The sequence below is a fragment of the Pongo abelii genome, chromosome 23 (assembly GCF_028885655.2).
Source record: "Pongo abelii isolate AG06213 chromosome 23, NHGRI_mPonAbe1-v2.0_pri, whole genome shotgun sequence".
Lineage (NCBI taxonomy): Eukaryota > Metazoa > Chordata > Mammalia > Primates > Hominidae > Pongo > Pongo abelii.
Window position 1 is genome coordinate 22,525,339 of NC_085929.1, and position 23,155 is coordinate 22,548,493.

A 23,155-nucleotide genomic window follows, 5' to 3' on the forward strand; every position below is an offset into this window, starting at 1 on the left:
AAGTGAAGTAATCTTGGTGATGAGACTGTTCTCCAGTTATGACCTATTATAGAGTTTACATATGAAATTGTCACTGCAGTCCCCCATCTACATCTTTTAACATGAAAGTGTACAGAAGTCAGGCCACATCCTCAGGATCACACGTTGAGGAGAATGCAGATAGGCCCCACTGCTTTCTCCGAAGATCTTCAATAGATCCCAGGATTCAAAACTGCTCAGAACGGCAGCTCTCAGGTGCTTCAGTTAAAATCACCCACTTCCTGGGACTGGAAGTTTCCCTCTAACCAGGATGGATAAAAATAAATCACACTCTTGATCTTGTCCACACATTCAAAAATTCCTAAAGGCAGAGCTGATTGATGTCCTCACAGATGGACTACTGCCTTTCAGAGGTGACCTTGGTATTCAAGTTCTAGAAATTCTGAGAATTCAAGGACACCTCCATCTCCCCAGTGCTTTGCACCTCACATAAAAACAGCTTTCTCATTGGAGTGTCTTGTGTTTCCTGATATAAATATGTCACAATATTATTTTAAATAGAATGAGAAATAAAACCCAAACTTACTCAAAACACCAATTCCTTGGAAATTATTTTGAGAGCTGGGAGTTCATGAAGAACTCCTAATTGTTATTCCAACACCTCATTGCCATTGTCAGTCTATGAGAAAATCAGCACCAATCACACATCACAGGCCAAATCAGTAAACCAAGAGTCTTCTATTGAAGATCTTAGGATCTCAGGCAGATGCTGAAGACACTGTCTCAGTAGCACCTAGCAGATCTCAGAGCTTGTCCATGGGGCCTGCTGGACACTCACATGGGACATCCAGCAGTCACTTCATCAGAGCCACCAGTGGGCTGTGCTAGTGCCTGATGAAACCGGGATGAGGCAAAGGCATCTGCTCAGTGTCATAGACAGTAATGGTCCCAGAAATGATCCCGATTGTCTCCATGCTAATCAAATGTGGGTTCACTGTGAGGAGCATGTCCTGTGGGTGCTTGTTCTTCAGTGAAAGAACCTCTGTCCACAAAGTGTTTGGAAGTGGAGCAGGGCATGCATTTCCTCAAGTGAGATTAGGACTCGGACCATTAGCATCTCACTCTTGGATGGCTGATGTGTCATTTATCCTCCCTTTCTTGTCCGGGATCAGGTCTTGAGTTATGAAATTCTATGTCTCATGAATATGCAAATAATTTGAGGTCCACTGAGGTGAATATGGATATGACGGTACCCTGAGAGCATCACCTGACAACTACATCCCTCCTCTAGAGAAGCTGCTGAGAACACAGCTCCTCACCATGGACTGGACCTGGAGGATGCTTTTTTGGGGGCAGCAACTACAGATAAAGACCACCTAGTCCCAGGAATGAGGAGGGGACTCTTTTCAGTCAAAAAGAATTTCATCCACTCCTGTGTCCTCTCCACAGGTACCCACTCCCAGGTCCAGCTGGTGCAGTCTGGGGCTGACGTGAAGAAACCTTCGGCCTCGGTGAAGGTTTCCTGCAAGGCTTCTGGATACACCTTCATCAGCTGCAATATTCATTGGGTGACAGGCCCCTGGACAAGGGCTTGAGTGGATGGGCGGGATCTACCCTGGCAATGGTAACACAGGCTATGCACAGCGGTTCAAGGGCAGAGTCACCATGACCAGGGACACGTCCATGAGCACAGCCTACGTGTTGCTGAGCAGCCTAAGATCTGAGGACATGGCCGTGTATTACTGTGAAAGAGGCATAGTGTGAAAACCCACATCTTGAAACTCTGAGGGAGAAGGCAGCTATGCTGTGGCTGAGGAGATTACAGGAATTATTTGATTAAAGACTTTTTTAGAAAGTGAGGTTAAGTCAGCCGGGCATGGTGGTTCATACCTGTAATCCCAGCACTTTGGGAGGCCGAGGTCGGCGGATCACGAAGTCAGGAATTTGAGACCAGTCTGGCCAACATGGTTAAACTCCATCTCTACTAAAAGTACAAAAAATTAGCCGGATGTGGTGGTGTACACCTGTAATCCCAGCTACTCTGGGGGCTGAGGTAGGAGAATCTCATGAACCGGGGAGGCTGAGGTTACAGTGAGCCGAAATCGACCCACTGTACCCCAGCTTGGGTGACAGCGCAAGACTCCATCTCAAAAAAAACAACAACAAAAAAAAAAAAAGAAAGCAAGGTTAAGTCATTGAAAAAAAGGAAAATATAAATGTGTGTGCACTCTAATTATTTGGGAAATTTTCCACAACTTGTATTCTGTAAACAAAATTCAGGGAGTAGAAAACAAATCAAATTAATAAAACTGATATAAGAATTTCTCTGAAGGTATTAGTGTGAGCACTAACACACATTTTTGAATGGGTGTTGTAAATATTTTGGAACACAGCTGTTAGATCACATTTTAATTCTACATTTATGTAAATTATATAAAATATCAAAATTTTTTAATGTCTCCATTTTTTGCAGTTGTAATTTTGGTTTCATGCCAGCAATGCATGATAGATTCCGTTCTTCCACATCCTCGTTGCCATTTGGCACTATACGTATTGTGTATTTTAACCATTCTAATATATTGGTAGTGATAGCGCATTGTCGTTTAAATGCACATGTCTCTAAAATTTTATATTTAATTATTTTATATAATTGTGATGAAGTGTCTGTTATGGTATTTGGCTCATTTTTGATAGCATTGTTTATTTTTGATCAGTTGTAAGTTTCTTTACATACCCATTATATAAGTCACTTAAAAAAGTACTTAGCTGGTCATGAACCCCCGGATGAAATGCAGACTGTATAGAAATCTCTAGCAATGTTACTCAGTGTGGGCAGGGATGGCATGAGATACGGGGAATAAAGAATAAAGTAACTTTGAAAGATGTGTCCATTTACTAGAGAGCTTTCTTTCAGCAGTTTCCCGTGTGAGCCAGTTTCCTTCCTGACAAGGAAATCACCCAGAGGATTCTCATCATCTCTTAATTGAGAAAAGTTTTCCTCAAACTCCAGTTGAGTCTAGCTCACACTGTCTCTAAATGGGCAATTACTTTCAGACACGTACACACATCTGTCCCAACGTGGACTCCCCCCGCAGACAAGCACACACATTGCAATGTGGACTCTTCCCTCAGAAAACCACACATGCCCCACAATGACTCTTACTTCACATAAGCATATATGCCTGATGCTGAACTGCTGTGTGGCAAAATTAGCTCAGAATACAAGCGCTTATGGACTCTAGCCATAACAATGTGTAGATCTGCATTTTATTTTAAATTCTAAATGAACATTTTGACTTCTTGTTAAGAACAGTGGTTTACAGCTCTACATGTAGAGACTACAGGCAGATATATGTTTCCTCTGGGAAAAGTTTATTTTCATGTATTTACTGGGTTATTTTGTTGATAAACATTCATCTATAAAGACACTTGAAAAGCGCCCTCATTAGAGAAAAACAAAGTGTAGTTTGCAGATTAACTCTGAGCATCCAATCCCAGGAACCCTTTGATCTGCCCTCCCTGAAATCCACAGGCAGAGGGGGGATGATCGCTGCTGTGTAGCAAACACATGTCCACAGGGAGGGAGACATGGAAATGTGGTCACTCCCACACTCAGAGGAGCAGCTAATCCCCTGTCCCTAGTGGTCCTGGTGAGGAGCCCCCCCTTACCTGTGCCTTCCTCAGTATCCACACCATGGGGTCTGTGCTGATTTGGGCTTCCCTTCCCATCACTCTCAATATTAGTGTCCTTGTGGATCAGGCTCAGCTGTGGCTGCTCCAGATGAGGCTGTTCTCAGTCTGTTCCCTCTGTGTTTGCAGAAGTCCTGTGTGAAGTTCACTGGGGGAGACAGAGGAAATAATGGTACAGCTGGGGGCTATCTGAGTCTCTCCTGCAAAGACTCTGGATTCACCTTCACTGACTGCAGCATAAGCTTGGTCCAGCAGGCTCCAGGACCAGGGTTGATGTGGGCAGCAACGGGGAGAAATTGAAGAGGAAGTTCTCAGTGGTACCCTCCATGAATACAAAGAATCTTCACAGTCCCCACGACACCCTTAAGTGCATGGTCTCACCGACATCTTTACTTCCTTTATCACTTTTGTTCTGTAAATCACAATGAATAGTGCATTCTTCATCTACTATACATTTGTTAAGTCTTTTTTGGTGTCTTTAAAAAAAACTAATAACTTTATAGTATGTAATATCCTTGTTAAGTTCTAAAAGTGTTTTTCGATGTCTACCTTGTCTTAAATTTATACAGCTACTATAACTTTTCTTGGTTCATGTTTTTATAATCCATGTTTTCTCATATTTATCTTTTCTATTTGTGAATATGTAGAGTAACTTTCTTGTACATAGCTAATAGTCATGTATTGCTTTTTTTGGCAGTCCTTAAATATTCGAATTTTTTTTATTATACTTTTAAGTTTTAGGGTACATGTGCACAACGTGCAGGTTTAAACAAACAACCCCATCAAAAAGTGGGTGAAGGATATGAACAGACACTTCTCAAAAGAAGATATTTATGCAGCCAAAAAACACATGAAAAAATGCTCATCATCACTGGCCATCAGAGAAATGCAAATCAAAACCACAATGAGATACCATCTCACACCAGTTAGAATGGTGATCATTCAAAAGTCAGGAAACAGCAGGTGCTGGAGAGGATGTGGAGAAATAGGAACGCTTTTACACTGTTGGTGGGACTGTAAACTAGTTCAACCCCTGTGGAAGTCAGTGTGGCGATTCCTCAGGGATCTAGAACTAGAAATACCATTTGACCCAGCCATCCCATTACTGGGTATATACCCAAAGGATTATAAATCATGCTGCTATAAAGACACATGCACACGTATGTTTATAGCAGCACTATTCACAATAGCAAAGACATGGAACCAACCTAAATGTTCAACAACGATAGACTGGATTAAGAAAATGTGGCACATATACACCATGGAATACTATGAGTTCATGTCCTTTGTAGGGACATGGATGAAACTGTGTATTTCTTTTTTAAATCAACTATAATAAATTCTATTTTTTTTTTTGAGAAGGAGTCTCACTCTGTCGCCCAGGCTGGAGTGTAGTGGTGCCATCAGGGCTCACTGCAAGCTCTGCCTCCCGGGTTTATGCCATTCTCCTGCCTCAGCCTCCCGAGTAGCCGCTACCACACCCGGCTAATTTTTTGTATTTTTAATAGAGACGGGGTTTCACCGTGTTAGCCAGGATGCTCTCAATCTCCTGACCTTGTGATCCACCTGCCTCAGCTTCCCAAAGTGCTGGGATTACAGGCACGAGCAATAATTCTATTTTTAAACCAACACTATTTTTTCCATTAATTTTTGTTTAAATTAACATTTTATAATGATGTTTATTTCTCTATTAACATGGTATTTAATTCCCTTTTTATAAATATTGTATAGTTACCATAAGATTTACAATAAAAATTGTATGTAATTAGATTCTAATGTAAATCCTGTGATGGCCTTGATATGAAGAACAGTGTAACTGTGCTTTGAATTCCTCCTTCTTGCCACTTTTTCTTGTTTATTCTGTTTGCACTTACATATGCTGTAAAATACAATATGTAATTTTTTATTGCTTTATACAGTTATATCTTATAGCAATTACAAATGTTAAAAACTACAATTCATCTTGATTTTTCCATTTTTACAACCTTTATTTCTTTGTAGAGATTTCTATTTTGAGTGTATATCACATGGCTACTTGCAGAGAATCTTTGTAAAATGTGCCCTGAAACATGAGTGTGCTGACAACACATTTTCTCCAGATCTTTTTTCCTGACAGAATTTTATTTGCCATTCACCTTTAATGAAATTGTAATGCATGTAGAATTTCAGTTTGCATTTCACCTGTAATTTATTTTCTTGTAATTATTATTATTTTTTCCTGGAGATGATAACACATTACATTCTGCTGAGCCTTTATTAACCACGTTTCTGCGAACCTAGTCAGGCTTGGGTTTCAAGTGTATGGTTGCCATGGCTATCAGAGTTGAAATCAGCTTCTCCTGTTCACAAAAAACTTCAGGTTCCTCCAGTGATACCTGTGTTTGTGTCCCTGTTTGGCTTTGGGTCTTCACATTTCATTCTCCCCAGAGAAAGGCTGTCTCTTTCAGCTGCGGCAGGTGCATCCTGCTGACACATTTACTTGGTGATTGTTTGTGGGGTGAAGGGGCTCGGACACAGGGGCACATTTTCCAACCTTCTGACTGAGCCTCCTTCTTAGCTATGGGTGGTGACACTGGCTCTGATGCATGATCTTCCAAGCGTTCCTGTTCCTTCCCTTCTCCAGTGTCACAGTGTCTCTTCCTAGTCATGCTGTTTTTTCATCAGTGTCCTCAGCTTCTGACCCACTGTCCTTACCCCACAGATTCCGGATTTCATTCCTCAGGAAACAGACGGGAGGTGATTCTGGGTAGAGTTTCCTTGATGTCCTCTGATTCGTTGTATTGCAGTTGATTCTACCAGTGCCCACAGGACACAAGATTTAATAAATGTCTCCCACATATAATGAAGGGGGATGCAGCATTGAACGGAGCTACTGTTTTTCTCCCCAGTCAACACCACAGGCCAGCAGGTGGGTGAGTTGTCTGGGGATTTCCCCAATTCTGTAGGAAAAGCCTGCAAGTGCCAGGAGTTTCACACTCTCACACCATTAGCACATACATCCTCAAGCAACGCATTAAACATTTCCAGGTTAGCTTTTTCCTATCTTCAATACCATGCCATGAGCGGCACCTGCCCCAGGTACTCTAATAAATGGGCCCTAGTTCTCTCTGCAGGACCCTATTTTCTCAGATTTCAGATATTTTTTTTCTCTGTGACATCAACTCAGATATGGTGAGGGGTTTTTTTTTTGTAGTTCTTCATGTTTTTTGTTAACGAGGTCAGAATAATATCATTTTCTCAATTTTTACATTCTAACACTTAGTATCTGATTTCTAAATAAAATTCAGAAACTAAGACAACAAATGAAGTATCCATTATTTGGTGCATTGTTAAACAATTTGAGAAATATTCATGTACTGAAATACAATGAACCACTGAAATCAAGGCATGCCTCATTCACATAAGAACATGAGGACATTATCAAATAATTTTGCTGAGTGGAGGAAGCTAAAGAATTCACCGTCAATTTCATGTGATTTCATTTGTATAAATTGTAGAATATGCAATATTCTAAATTAACATAGAGAAGATCTGAATTTCTCTGAAAATAGGGTGGGGAGAGTAACAATGTGGTGAAATAAAATTACAGACAAGTGAGATAAAAAAATTAGAGGCTAACTTAATTGCTAAAACATGATTGAAGTGCTGATTCAATGACTGCACACATATATCAACATTTTCCAAATGCTGCACTATTAATTTGATTTCATTATTGACTTTTTTTAATAAGGCAGTAACAGAAATGAATATATTGGCTGAGAAAGAGCAAGAAATGGATAAATATTGACACTTGAATAATCAAGGACTCCTGAAAATACACACATGTGAACACTGATTGTAGACTTCAGGTAAACACTAGAAAAGGCAAAATTACATAAAGTTGTTATGACAGGAGGCACATCCTGAAAACCTCACTAAACATGTCCCACACCACCCTGGAGTTGTCTCAGAGGAGCAGTCTCCTCCAGTGTTTACAGGCACAGGCACAGATAATAGGGCTAAGTCTGGCCAGATGTGTGATATTGGACACATTGCACAACTGCTCTGTTCTGTATGTAATTTATCTTCTCTACAAATGTAACATTGATGGTTGCATTAAATATATTCTGCAAATATGTAAAAGTTAAATAAGCTGATGTCTGCTAAATGATTACCAAGGCACAATCACATAATCTGAAGTGATATTTTCCAGAGTGATAGGATTACCTCCAGTGTTTTCCAGGACACTCTCATCTGCTCCGGGCACTGCCTTCTCCTCAGCCGTCCCACCCCTGAGCTTGCTGTATAGTAGGAGACATGGAAATAAGGCCCACCCTTTGCTGATAAAAACCAGCCCAGCCCTGACCCTGCAGCTCTGGGAGTGGAGCCCAGCCCCCGAATTCCCAGGTGTTTTCACTCGGTGATCAGCACCGAACACAGAGGACTCACCATGGAGTTTGTGCTGAGCTGGGTTTTCCTTGTTGCTATTTTAAAAGGTGATCTATAGAGAACTAGAGATATTGAGTGTGAGTGGACATGAGTGAGAGAAACAGTGGATATGTGTGGCAGTTTCTGACCCGGGTGTCTCTGTGTTTGCAGGTATCCAGTGTGAGATGCAGCTGGTGGAGTCTGGGGGAGGTTTGGCAAACCCTGCGCGGTCCCTGAGACTCTCCTGTGCAGCCTCTCGATTCACCTTCAGTAGCTACTACATGAACTGTGTCCGCCAGGCTCCAGGGAATAGGCTGGAGTTGGTTGGACAAGTTAATCCTAGTGGGGGAAGCACATACCTCATAGACTCCGGGAAGGGCCGATTCACTACCTCCAGAGATAACGCCAAGAACACACTTTGTCTGCAAATGAACAGCCTGAAAACCGAGGACACGGCCCTGTATTAGTGTACCAGAGACAGTGAGGGGAGGTCAGTGTGAGCCCAGACACAAACCTCCCTGCAGGGCCATGCGGGTGGTTTCCTTTCTCAGCTGCAGGAGGCGGGCTCATTGTTGCAGGACTCTGGAGACTTATTAGGTTGTGATATTTTACTATGGTTATTTATCATGAACTTTTTTATTGGGAATTGTGTTTTATTAATTCTTATTTTATATGTAAGGTTATTTTTTTAAAATACATACCTTCAAGAAATAATTCTTCCTAATAATTTGCACTTGTTCTTTTTAGAGTTTTGTTAACATCTGTTGATATCAGCTACTACATAGCTATAGGGACATTAATTTACATCTATAGACATATGTGTAAATACACAAACTTATACATATATGTGGTCTTGTATATTTAATAATAAAATTATAATATATAACAATTATAAAATATATCCTAAAGAATGAAACAAATAAATTATAGTAATCCATAATTCCTTTCAATCATTGCCTATAGTTTACATAAATTGATGTCTATTTGTAACCTTAAACATAGTGTACTGGTCATTTTCAAACAGCCAAGAACAAATTTCGAATGTCGTTGTCACACACACAAAAATAAAAATTTGAGGATTTGAGGTGATATACATGTCAATCAGCTTGATTCAATTATTCCATATTGCATTCATAAATCATAACATAGCTTTATTCACTATAAATACATACAACCAAAATTTCTCAATTTTCAATGAAATTTTAATTATACATATTTTATCTGTCCTAGATCATGAATGTTTTTCTGTCAGGATGTGATTAGATTGTCCTGAGAAACAAATTCAGCCTCCTGCCTCCTGAAGACTTCAGGAAGCAGCTCCTAGATGGGGAGAAGCAGGCAACCCGTGTGTGTCCACAGGACCCGGAGCCTCTCTGTCCTTGGATTAGGCCCCCTCCTCAGGATTACAGGGCTCTTCAGTTTTCTCAACATGCTGTTATACCAGAGAAGCACAAAACACTTAATTTCATTATACTTTGCTTCAATTTTTCAAAACAACACAAAGGTAATAATTTTAACAATAAACATATTACAACCTACTATACATGAGACCCTTCCTGTGCTTCAAGGTTTCTTCCCAGGACTTTGTATGTATTACATATTTTCAGTTTTTTTCTGTGATGGAATGTTGACGTCTCCTTATTACAGATTATTCTTTTAATTTGTCTCTTAGAATGATTTTTTCCAGAGCCCCCACCCGCCCGCGCCTGGCGGAATGGAGCAGCGCCAGGGATGAGCCAGGCGCGCAGGGGCCGCTGCATGTGACGTGCGAGGAGCGAAGCCCAGCAGGTCGAGAGCCAGCGCGAGAGGCCGGGTCGGAAGCAGCCGCCAGAGCAGCATCAGAGATGGGAGAACAGCCCATCTTCACCACCCGAGCGCGGGTCTTCCAGATTGACCCCAACACCAAGAACTGGATGCCTGCAAGCAACAAGCGGTCACCATTTCCTGCTTCTATGACGTTGCAAGTAACAGCTATGGGATCATCAGTGTGGACAGAGCCAAGGTGACTATAAACAGCACAGTCACACTGAATATGACCTTCACCAACACGTCACAGCCGTCTGGGCAGTGGGCCGACAGCGAGCCAACACGGTGTTTGGTTTGGGGTTTTCCTCTGAGCAGCTGCTGACAATGTTTGCAGAGAAATTCCAGGAGGTGGAAGAAGCGGCCAATACAGCCAAAGACAAGACCCAGGAGAACATGGAGCCCTCGAGTAATCATCCTGAGAATCAGGGCGTGGAGCCCCATCTTCTACTCCGGCATCCAGTGTCAACGGGACAGACGATGAAAGGCTTCTCAGGCCACTGCAGCCGACACGCACCTGCAGTCTGGGAACCACAAGCTGAAGGCAGCCTCAACGCAGAGTGCTGCCGACGGGAAGAAGTGGGAGATGGAGCTGCAGACCCGGCGGGAGAGCGACGCCCGGCTGACCACGGCGCTGCTGGGGTCAGAGGCCAGTGTGGAGCAGAGGAAGAGGCCGTGAGACCCACAGAGAGAAGGACAAGAATACGCAGCTGAGGAGGAGGATCGAGGAGCTGGAGGTCAAGCTCCGAGAAAAGGAGGCAGAGCTGGAAGATCTCCGAAAACAAAGTGAAACCACACCTCAGCTCAGGTCAGAGGGCGACTGTCTCTGAGAAGATGGAGGCGGCAGAGAGAGGATCAAAACCTCGAAGACAAAGTGCGTTCCATAAAGACAGACACTGAGAAGAGCAAATCCCGACAGCGCCACCTGGAGGTGGAGGTGAAGAGCTTCCTGGAGGCGCTGGACGGGAAGATCCACTACCTGCAGGACTTCTGCCCAGGCCTCCCAAGCTGGGCACCAACAACTAGGGTTGGCCGAGGCCTGGGACCCCCACCGTGAGTCCCAAGCGTGTGTGGGAGACTAGATGGCGCTAGAACGTTCCCTGTGTGCGTTGCTTCTGTAAATGCAGGCGCAGTGTGTCGTGTTTTCAAACCAGTTGTGCCATCCACTCACTCCTTTCCAGAATAGAAATCTCCTCTCGCTTCTCTGGCCTTGTGAGGGTGTGGACAACTGGAAGATTCTGACTCAGGAATCCAGAACTAGGTCTACCTTCAACATTTACATAGTCAGGGCAGGGATGTTTGTATCTTTCATAAGGGTTGTTGGAACCATATGAACTGAAAAAAAGCATTTTCTCATTCAAATATTGATATTCTTTACACCAGACCATCGGGCTCCTTTTATCCAATAGCATTCAGAGTATTTGAAGGTCCTCCAGGCGCCAGCTTTGGGGCGCACAGAGAGAACAACATTCCCCTCCGACAACATTGGGAAGCTTTAAAATAACTGTCTAGTGGAGACTTACCCAGAGATGGAAAACAGGTTTCTGGTGAGTACATTTTCTGGCTTGGGAATCACCTGTATCCCTGATCCTGCCCCCTGCCCCCCAGTTTGTATGGTTGCGACAGTGTTCCATTTCTTGGTTTTAATTTCTGAGCAGATGATTGTGGTGTGAGAACAGCACACAGTGAGGGTGCCTAGCACAACGCCTGGCACAAAGTAGGTGCTTATTAAATATTTGTTCAATTAAAAAAAAGAGGGAGGCTGAGGCAGGAGAATCGCTTGAACCTGGGAGGCGGAGGTTGTGGTGAGCCGAGATGGCGCCACTTCACTCCAGCCTGGCGACAGAGCAAGACTCCGTTTCGAAAAAATACAATAAATAAATAAATAAATAAAATACAAAAACATTTTTTCCAAGCCCCATTCAAAATCATGGTATTGCTAGAGGTGTAATAGTTGGACCAACATTGAAAATACATTCCATTTAGTTCATGTGCGTGCAAATATCCTTTTTTCTTTAAGAATTGTTCTCAGTTGTAATATTACAAAAAATATTGGTAATTTATACTATTCTACATGTTTTATTTATATAAGAAAAAAATTACACATAAGAAAAAATGCATAGACCTGAAATGTATCACCAGAGAGTTTCTGTCAAATGTGAATGCCCTTGTTCCCAACACCTAAGGTAGCCTGAAGAGCAAGTCCTTCCCCTCTCAACCTGCATCTTTTTCTGTGCTTGCAGTCAACTCCTGCATGGGGAAATGTTTTGATTTCTGACACTATAGATCCATTTTTTTTCTGTTTTGAACTTTATATAAATGCAATCAAACATTGTAGACCTTAATTTGGTAAGGGGCTACATTGCTATATTTGAGGTTATTTCATGCTATTTAATGTATTAAATTAGATCAAGATATTATCATTTATTCAAGTAATGGGCTGACTCTGATATGAAACCTCAAAGTTTTCACATATATATGGAGAGAGAGAGAGAGAGAGAGAGAGATGAGGGAGAGAGGTTTTATATCTGAGTCAGTCTGTTAAATAAGTAAGTGACAATATTTTGATTTATTTTCCTGTAAATCAACTTTAAATTTGTTTCCAGTTTATGAATGTCATAAACAAAGCTGTTACAAATGTTTTAGTGTAAGTTTTCCTATGTTGTCTTCTTTTTATTGAGAAAATATGAAGTATGCATTTCTTTATTATAAGTTTAATTTTTTTCAGTTTTATTGAGGTATAATTGAAATATTTTAATAATGTATAGGTTTAAGGTGCCCCACTTGATGTTTTGATGTTGTATTAGTCCATCTCACACTGCTATAAAAAATGCCTGAGACTGAGGGATTTGAGAAAAAAGTATGTTTAATTGGCTCACAGTTCTGCAGGCTGTACAGGAAGTGTAGTGGCTTCTCCTTCTGGGGAGACTCAGGGAAGTTAGGATCATGGCAGAAGACAAAGGGGAGCAGGCACATCACATGGCCAGAGCAGGAGCCACAGGAAGCGGGGAAGGTCTACACACTGTTAGGCAACTAGATCTTATGAGAACTCACACACTGTCATGAGAACAGCACCAGGAGTTTGTTCTAAACCATTCATGAAGGACCCACCCCATGTCCCAGTCATCTCCCACCAGGTCCCACCTTCACAATTGAGGATTATAATACAACATAAGATTTGGGCCAGGACACAGATCTAAACCACATCAGATACAGATTGTGAAATGCTCATCATGGCCAAGGTAATTTGTATATCCATTTTCTCATGGAGCTCCCATTTTATTCTTTTGAAATGTACTACGTGTGTGTGTATGTGTGTGTGTCTCATGAGAACACCTAAGATCTACCCGTTTAGCAAAAATCACTTTTACAGTACAGTATTAAATACAAAAACATTGCTGTACATTAGATCTGCAGAACTCATTCACCCTGCACAACTGAAACTCTGTACCCTTTGACCAACATCGCCCTATTTCCCTCTCCTCACAGGCCTGTGACCCACTATCCTACTCTCTGCTTTCAAGAGCTTGAATATTTTAGATCCCACACGTAAATGAGATCATTAAGTCTGTCTGCATCTGGCTTATTCCACTTAGCATCATGTCCTTTAGCCCCATACGTGTTGTTGCAAATGTCAGAATTTCCTTCTTTTCAAACCCTAATAAAATTCAGTTTTATGTATACACATTATCTTTATACATTCATGAATCTATGGTCATTAAATTATTTTACAAATCTACACTATTATAAATAATCTTGTAGTGAACATATGTTTGACATAATAATTTTATTTCTTTTGAATATATAACAAGAAGTGGGATCACCAGAGCATATGATAGCTTTATTTTTCAATATAATGAATAACCTAACCTACCACACCATGCTTTTGAAATCTTAGTCATATTTTATTTGCCTAGGCCAGTGTCCCAAAAAATTTCTCCTACATTTTCTTCAGTTTGTACCTTTAAATATTGAATCTATATTCAATTAATTTTTGTCTATGGTGAAAAACTAGAAATCTAGTTTTATTCTTCTACGTGTGGCTGTCCAATTTTTTCAGCACCACTTACTGAGTAGAGGGTTGTTTCTCCATTGTATATTTTTGTCAGTTTTGTCAAAGAACACATGGTTGTAGATACATGTCTTTGTTTCTTGGCTGTCTATTCTGTTACATTATTATTATTATTATTTTTAGTAGCAGTACCATGCTGTCTTTCTTACTATATCTGTGTAGTATAATTTGAAACGAGGGAATGTGGTGCTTTCAGCTTTGGTCTTTTTCCTTAGGATTGCTGTTGCTATTCAGGCTGTTTTTTGATTCCATATATATTTAAGGATTTTTTTAAAACATGTAATCAATTATATTGGTTACTTGATAAAAATTGCATTGAATACGTATCTTGCTTTGGATAGTGTATTAGTCTACTTTGCATTACTATAAATTAATGCCCAAGGCCAAGGGATTTACAAAGAAAAGAGGCTTATTTGACTTCCAATTTTGCAGGCTGTGTGAGAAGCATGGCACCAGCATCTGCTTCTTGTGAGGGCCTCAGGAAGCTTACAGTCACGGTGGAAGGCAAAGGGGAAGCAGACGGTGTCCTATGGTGAGAGGGGGCACAGGAGAGGGAAGGAGGGTCGCTAGACTGTTTTTAACAATCAGATTTCAAATTAGCTAATAAAGAAATAATTCACTAATTACCATGGGGTTGATACCAAGCCGTACCTGAAGGATCTTTCCCCATGATCCAAAAACTCCTGGTAGGACCCACCTCAAATATTTTGGATCATATTTCACCATGAGATTTGGAAGGGACAATCATCTAAAGTATATCATTTCACTCTGGTGTCCCCTGGTCTCAAATAGTTCTAAGATTGCAAAATCATCTGTTTTTTAAATAGTTGCCAAAAGTGTTAATTTGATCAACCTCCAACTGAAAATTACAAAGCCTTGTCGGGGTCTTAAGGCAATTTCCCTCCAGCTGCATGCTGGCAAAATGTTTTAAAGAGTTATGTACTTCCAAGGTGCAATATTGCTACAGGCATTGGGTAAATATTGTCAATACAAAAGGAATAAATTGGCCAAAGGCTCCCCACACACCTAAAGCCTAGTAGGACAGATATTAAATCTTAAAGCTACAAAATAATCTATCTTGACTTTATGTTCTTAGTCAGGGTATACCAGGACAAAGTGGGTCCCAAAATCCTCAGGCATCTCATCCTGATGGCTGGGCACATCCCATGGGGCTAATATCACAGGCCAGAGTCAAGTGCCAGAAGTATTTCCAAGTTGGGAGTTCAAGCTGCTTTTGGATCTGCCATTCTGGGATCTCGAGGGTTGTGGCTGCATTTCCATAGCTCCACTATGAAGTGCCCTAGTGGGGACTCTGAACGGGGCTCCAACCCCATCTTTCCCTATCTTGGGCACTGCCTTAGTAGAGGTTGTTTGTGGTAGGTCCATCCCTGTAGCAGGCTTTCTCCTGGGCACATAGGGTTCTCTGCACATCTTCTGAAATCTAGGTAGAAACTGCCCAGCCTCCTTCACTCTTGTATTCTGCATATCTGCCAGAACCCAGTTATCTCAGCACCATTTACTGAACACAGTGTTTTTTTCCACATTGTTTGTTTTTGTCAGCCTTATCAAGTATCAGATGGTTTAGGTGTGCAGCTTTATTTCTGTTTTCTATTTTGTTCCATTTCTTCTGCATATCTGCTCTGTACCAGTACCAAGCAGTTTTTGTTACCATGTCATTATGGTGTAGCTTAAAGTTGGGTATCATGATGCCTGGCGTTGTTCTTTTTGCTTAGCATTGCTTTGGCTATTCAGGGTCTTTTTTGGTTCCATATAAATTTTAGAATAGATTATTTTTTCTAATTCTGTGACGAATGATGCTGATGGTTTTATGTAAATAGTATTGAATCTGTAAATTGCTTTAGACAGTATGATAATTTTTACAATATTCGTTCTTCTAATCCATGAACATGAAATGTTTTCCCATTTATTTGTGTTGTGTATGATTTATTTCTGCTGTGTTTTGTATTCTCCTTGTAGAGATCTTTCACCTTGTTTGTTACCTGTATTTCCAGGCATTTCATTTGTGTGTGTGTGACTATTGTAAGTGGGTTAGGATTGTGTTCTTGATTTCACTCTCAGCTTGGATATAGTTGGGTATAGAAATGTTAGTGATTTTTGAACATTAAGTTTGTATCCTGAGACTTTACCAAAGTTGTTTATCTATTTTAGAATTATTTTGGCAGCGTCTTTAGAATTTTCTAGGTATAGAATTATATCATCAGTTTGGACAGACACATCCACTTCTTTTCCCATTTGGATGTTGTATTAGTCTATTCACACACTATAAAGAAACACCCAAGACTGAGTAATTTATAAAGATTTTTAATTGTCTCATGGTTCTGCAGGCTGTACAGGAAGTATGGCTGGGGAGGCCTCAGGAACCCAACAATCATGACAGAAAGGGAAGCATCATGTCTTACCTGGCTGGAGCAGGAAGAGAGAGGAGGGAGTTGACACATACTTTGAAACCAGATATCCTGAGGGCTTTATCAAGGGAACAGCACAAAAGAGGGCGAAGCATCCCCATGATCTAATCATCTCTCACCAGTCCCCATCTCCAACACTGGGAATAACAATTTGACATGAAATTTGGGTGGGGATGCAAATACAAACCATATCAGCTCCGTTTTATTTTTTCTATTGCCTGGTTGCTCTGACTAGGATTTCCAGTGGTATGCTCAGTAGGAGTGGTGAGAGAGGGGATCCTTGTCTTATTTCGGTTCTCAAGGGGTTTGAGCTTTTGCTCACTCAGTATAATGTTGACTGTAGTTTTGTCATAGATGGCTGTTATTATTTTGAGGTATTTTTTGATGCCTAGTCTTTTGAGAGTTTTTATTATGAGTGAGTGTTGAATCCTATCAAAAGCTTTCTCAGCATCTATTGAGATAATCATATTTTTTTTGGCTTTTATTCTGCTTATATGGTGAATCACAGTTACTGAATTGTGGATGTTGAATGAACCTTGCCTTCCAGGGGTAAAGCCTACTTGATCATGATGTATCACATTTTAAAGTGCTTCTGGATTCTATTTGTTAGTATCTTGTTGAGAACCTTTAGGTCTGTGTTCATCAGGAATATTCATCTGATGTTTTCTTTTTAAATTAAATGTCTTCCTGATTTTGTATCCCAAGAACACACAGTGAAGGATGGACAGTCTCCTCAACAAATGATGTAAAAACTGGACATCCATATGCAAAATAAATAAAATTAGACCTTCTCTAACACCATATGCAAAAATCAACAAAAAATAAACATAATACGAAACCAGAAACTCATAGAGAACATGGAAAAATAATTCATGTCATTGATTCAGAAATGATTTATTTGAAGTTAATCCCAAAAGCAAGCCCAGGAAAAAACTATGTGCAGTTATATATCTGACAAGAAGTTCTATTGAAATGTATAAATAATCCATACAACTCAATAGCAAATATCAAATGACCTCATGAAAAGAGCAAAAACTTGAACATATTTTTTTCAGAAGACACAAACATGAAAAGCAGAGCATAAAAATATTCTCAAGATTACTAATTGTCAGAGGAATTCGAATCAAAAGCACAATGACATGTCACCTCACACCACTTAAAATGGCTATTATCAGCAAGACAAAAGATAACAAATGTTGGCAAGAATGATCCACAGCCATAAAGAGAGCTTTGATTGGCCAAGAGACTGATCTCAGTAACTTTCTCCTGTGAAGAGACCACTGACCATGGACTCGTCCTGGCTAATTTCTGGAGGCTGTGCACTGTGTGTCTTTCTGCCCCTGCACAAAGCCCTTTTGATATGCGGGACCCAACTGCAATTCATTTCATTCTTAATTCCTCACCCCAAAGCAAACCTGAAATGCATGTATCATGTGTGTTTGCTTATTAGACATGAGAGCCTCCACTCCATGTGAATATCCATAGCTCCTTTTATAGCCTGCTGAGTGTGTACACTTGGCCAATCCATTTGCACAAATTCATTTCTTCTCGTTCCCCCTCTTGAAGTGCCTGCTCACAGTCTCTGTGGGAGGCTTTCCTTCCCAGCCTGTTAAGATGGCCTTCCTGCAGCTTCAACCCTTTCTGAGAAATAAAGTCTCCTTTCTAAATTTATAAACTGGGTGATTCTTCCGTTGAAAGCACAAGCTGTTGGGAAGAGTTATATGGCAATTCCATAAATGCCTGGAAGACAAGTGTGGATAAGGTAGGGTAAGAAGTCCTGGGGGCCACACACCCCCCTCTGATGGAATTTCCCTCCAGAAACTTCTGGGTTCTCAAGATGAGAATCCAAACAGATTCCCTCATGACTCCGTCATCAGGAGAACTATACTCTGATAAATATGCCCAGAACTTCCTCCAGACAGACCCTACAGGGAAAAAATACTTTTCAAGATCTTTATTCTATGTGAGGGGAAGGGATTCTTTTCCATCCCAGACAGCTTCATCTTAGCCTTCCTGAGTCACGAAAAGGGGTATAATTAATAAAACATCTGGGGTCAGATTCAAGAAAATAATCTGTGGATGCTGCAGCCTGGAGGGGGAGTGGAGGACGGAGGAAAATCAGCTGTACCACTGGAGACTCCTTGTAAATGGTGCAGCCTAGAGAAAGAACGGCAAGAAATCATTGGAATTAAATTTCCAGAACATATACTGCTTCCCTCCCCACCACGTCACCTCACCACCAATATGATTAATCGGGATTAAAGAGAAAAGTGTGGAAAGGCACAGACTCCATCTAAGGACTAGAATTTAGGGAAACCAAAGGTGGTGGGAGAGAGCAAGTCAAGGACAGTGAAGTGACTTAAAACCTCTTAGACCAACAGCTTCAGGATAAAGGTCACATCCCCTCCCTCAATGACATTAGATTTACCTCTCATGGGGCATCTGCAGGGTGCGCAGGGGAGAACTGGCAAAGAGAACATGAAGGCACTTTCCAAATCTCCATTAGTACCGAGCTTGCTTTAGCTCTATTTGGAAAAAACAAAACAACAACAAACATAACCAGGACTAGGATCAGTGTTGGAAGCACTTTTCACTGGCAAGACACTAGGAAGGAGCGCAAATTCCAGGCCAGTTACTATGCAAATATGCCACTGTGAGTGTGTGTGTTGGTGAGCTTTGAGACATAGGGTCTGTGCGTAAAGTTATAATCGATATAATATTCAACCACAGAATCCTAAAAAAAAAATTAGCCTCCCTCAAAGTCCCCATCAGTTCCTGGACTCGCTATGTGTCTGGACCGTATCAGTGGATCCAGGGAAGGGGCTCCCTGATGGCTTTTGTGATTCCTTGCTTGCAGTGCTGAGGTCTCCCTGTAGATTATGTTGGGTTTTCTAAGGCCTATTTTCTATTGTAAGAGGTGGTGGGAGAAGCAATTTCTGTCACTGAAAGAGCATTCTGAGCCAGGGCACAGCCCCTTCCTACTGGGCTTGAGATTCTGGGAGGAAAAATTTCTCTGATAGGAGGAAAAAGTTCCCAGACAGGAGCTTCCCTGCAGAGCAGGAGCTGAGCGACAGTGGGCGCTCAGGGAGCACCCAGCACAGGATACAGCTCTGGAGCAGGTGCACAGGAGGCTGGGGCAGGGTTTTCTCTCAGGAATTGAATGTTCCTTATCTCAAAGCAATAATGACCTAACATTTAAATAAGAATTTAGCAAGTACTGATGTGCCTTTAAGTATTTTATTGTATACGCAGCCTATACCTAACCCAATAATTTAATGCAAACCGGATTTAAAAGGAGAAATGTCTAGGTGTTTCAAATGTATTTGTAGTTAGGAATTGAGGGGTGGTTTTACTAATTCAATGGGTGTTACTGTCCGGAGACACACTCATCCCAGAAGTTAGATGTGCAGAGGGCAAGGCTCAGGAAAAGTTCAGGTAGACGGTGAGCCATATGAACAGGGAATCACGTTGAGGACCATGTCCTGGGAGATTCTGGGTTTCTGTGAGAGGAGTTCTGTCTTCATGGACTTCTGGGCATGTCAGAGGACAAATATCATTAAACAAAGTTCAGGGCAGGGAGCTCAGCACCCCACTGTGGCGTGGTCCACGTGTCACCTATCTTCTTCCTCAGGGTGGCGCGGCCTGAGTTATGAAAAACCTGCGTCATGAATATGCAAATGCAGTCGTGTCTACCGAGGTAAATACAGATTTGTCCTTTCCCAGAAAGCATCACACAACAACCACATCCCTCCCCTACAGAAGCCCCCAGAGCATAGCACCTCACCATGGACTGGACCTGGAGGCTCCTCCTCTTGGTGACAGCAGCTACAGGCAAGAGAATCCTCAGTCCCAGGGCTGATGAGGGGACTGGGTTCAGTTAAGTGGGGTCTCATCCACTCCTCTGTCCTCTCCACAGGCGCCCACGCCAAGGTCCAGCTGGTACAGTCCGGGGCTGAGGTGAAGAAACCTGGGGCCTCAGTGAAGGTCTCCTGCAAGGTTTCTGGATACACCCTCACCAGATTATCCATGCACTGGGTGCGACAGGCTCCTAGAAAAGGGCTTGAGTGGATGGGAGGTTTTTATCCTGTAGATGGTGAAACAATATACGCACAGAAATTCCAGGGCAGAGTCACCATGACTGAGGACACGTCTACAGACACAGCCTACATGGAGATTAGCAGCCTGAGATCTGAGGACACAGCCGTGTATTACTGTGCAACAGACACAGTGTGAAAACCCACATCCTGAGAAAGTCAGAAACCCTGAGGAAGGAAGCAGCTGTGCTGGGGCTGAGGAGATGACGGGATTTATGAGGTTTAAAAGTATTTAGAAAATGGGTTAAGTAATTGAGTAAAACAGCAATGGAAAGATGTGTACACTGTCATTATGTAGGAAATAGTATTTTCAACTGTCACCCTATAAGTAACACTCACACAGTGGGAAAGGCAACAATCAATCAAGCTGATGCAAACATTCCCATGGAGGCTTTGTGGGGACATAAATTTTAAAATTGGATGTATAAATCATTAGAAACAGGAATGCTTGATCTCATGGTAAGACTAAATATAATTTCCAAGAAGTGGCTGAAATTTCTTCCAAAATACCTTTGCCCTTCCTTTTACATTGAATTTATTTTAAAGGAGTTTTAGGATCACAGCAAGTTTGAGTAGAAGAAACAGAGTTCCCATGCACTCCTGCTCCCCCACGCTCAGCCTTCTCTGCTATCAACACCCTGCACCAGTGTCATAAATCGGTTACAGCAGATGAATCTCCACAGACACATTAGTTGTTTCCTTTTCTGGTGGTCCCTAGTATAACAAGCCTCAACTATCTTGAAGCACCCCAGTTTCAAGTGGATTCTTCAAGTGGGTTACTGGGAATGATGCCAGGTAGAGGGAAAGTGGGTGGGGCCATTCCTCTTTGCACTCTTTCCTCAAGGATCCATAAAATGTACATTTACATGGAGCTCCTCTTTCTCCTGGTTTTATATGCCCCTTCCCCAAGGGTAAGGTTTCCCAATGTTTACAGCAGGGGTCCCCAGTCCCCAAGCTGTGGATCCGTTAAGGTGTGCAGTGTGTTAGGAACTGGGCCACACAGCTGAAGATGAGTGGGGGTGAGCCAGCATGGCTGCCTGAGCTCCGTCTCCTGTTGGATCAGCTGTGCATTAGATTCTCCTATGAGCTGAATTCATTTTTTTATGTATATACTTTAATTCTAGGGTACATGTGCATAACGTACAGGTTGGTTACATAGGTATACATGTGCCATGCTGATTTGCTGCACTCATCAAATTCTATTGTGAACTGTGCATGTAAGGGACCTAGGTTGAGCGATCCCTATGAGAATCTAATGCCTGATGACTGCAGGTGGAACAGGTTCATCCCAAAACCACCTGCTGCCATCATCCATGGAAAAATTCTCTTCCACCAAACTGTTCCCTGGTGCCAAAAAGGTTGGGGACACTGGTGTAGAGGCAGGTCTGTTCCTCGGAAAGCCAGCAGCTTCTAGGGAATCCCCTAATTAATGTCCTTTAATGAGAAGTGGAGACTGTGGTCATGAGGGCCTTTGTGAATAATGCCCTGCAGTTGGATTCAAAACAGTATAAGCTCTTGGGGGCTGTTTCTGGATAAAGCCCTTTGTGCAGAAAATGCAGACACATCCATGGGATCCATGCAGGAAAAAAGCTTCCTTTACAAAGTGGTTTGGCACCTGGAAGGAGCTCTCAGGGTTGAGCACTGTACCCTTTGCTGGCTGCACTTTAGCCAGAGGCCTGAGCCTGATTGGTCTTGCAGTGGGAGAGCCTTCCTGGGGTAAAAAGTTACAAAAATGCCTGTCATCTTCCAGCTGAGAAAGCCCATCTGTGTGCTTGTCAGTGTCAAACCCCATGAGGGGTGCACTCTAGAAGATGACAAGATGCACACAAACCTCCTCCCACTGATTATCCACTACCACACACTCAACTGCAACCCATGCTTCAGAAAGGGACAGGGGCCTGCAGGGATAAACAGAATGGAAGTATTTTCTTAACTGGGAAAGACACTGCCAAATGCCACATGTTTCAGGAAGGTTAACTCATAAGTGTTCAGGAAGTGACTGAAGGGCAGTGGTGGGTGAGGTGACGGGACAGCCTCAGGGCTGCACATGAGGAGAGCTCCATCCCCCATGCAGGCTTTTCCTCCAGGAGCTGCACCAGGAACTCGTAGAGGATCAGGAAGGATTCTGAGAACATTCTTCTGTGGTGCTGCCTAGAGGGGGAAAATAAATTATAAAAAATAAATCAATTCTAAATAAAGTATGATATTTGTTATTAGAAACTATTTCTGGAATCTGTGGGAACCCTGACATAAGCCACCATTCTCTGTGAACAAATATATAAACCCTCCTTCCATGGGGAACTCAACGAAGTTGGATCGGTTCTTTCACGGATAATATCCCCCAAACTCCTCTCCATTCCCTGCGTATCCCCGGGTCTGTCAGTGACAAGTTCTCCTCAGTGGAATGTGATTGATGTAGTGAGATCTTCAATTTTCCCGTTTTCTGTGTTCTCATGTTCTCCCCTCATCTGAGATTAAGAAACGTGCCTGCATGTAGTACATTACAGTCTAATATCTCTCATGGACAAAATAGTGGCCACACCAACCAACCCTGTGGCTGACAGCAACCACCGGTGTCCACCATCCCCTCCACAGCCTGTGTTGGAACATCATCTGAGAGATTGTATTAGCAACTTTCCTTCAGAATCATCTTAAAAACTTTGTGTCCCATTTCACATGGAGAT

The 23,155-nt window shown here is 42.0% G+C and overlaps 2 pseudogenes and 1 gene segment (V, D, J or C); all 3 read left to right on the forward strand.

The window, feature by feature from the left end:
• The first annotated feature begins 1,299 nt into the window (after positions 1 to 1,299).
• On the forward strand, positions 1,300 to 8,543 carry LOC134761226 (immunoglobulin heavy variable 1-3-like; annotated as a pseudogene).
• A 1,377-nt stretch (positions 8,544 to 9,920) lies between these two features.
• LOC134761192 (homer protein homolog 2-like) lies at positions 9,921 to 10,905 on the forward strand (annotated as a pseudogene).
• A 91-nt stretch (positions 10,906 to 10,996) lies between these two features.
• LOC129052484 (immunoglobulin heavy variable 1-24-like) lies at positions 10,997 to 20,736 on the forward strand. The segment is given in 3 exon segments: positions 10,997 to 11,426; positions 20,009 to 20,208; positions 20,294 to 20,736. Coding segments are annotated over 2 exon segments (363 nt in total).
• Positions 20,737 to 23,155: the final 2,419 nt, after the last annotated feature.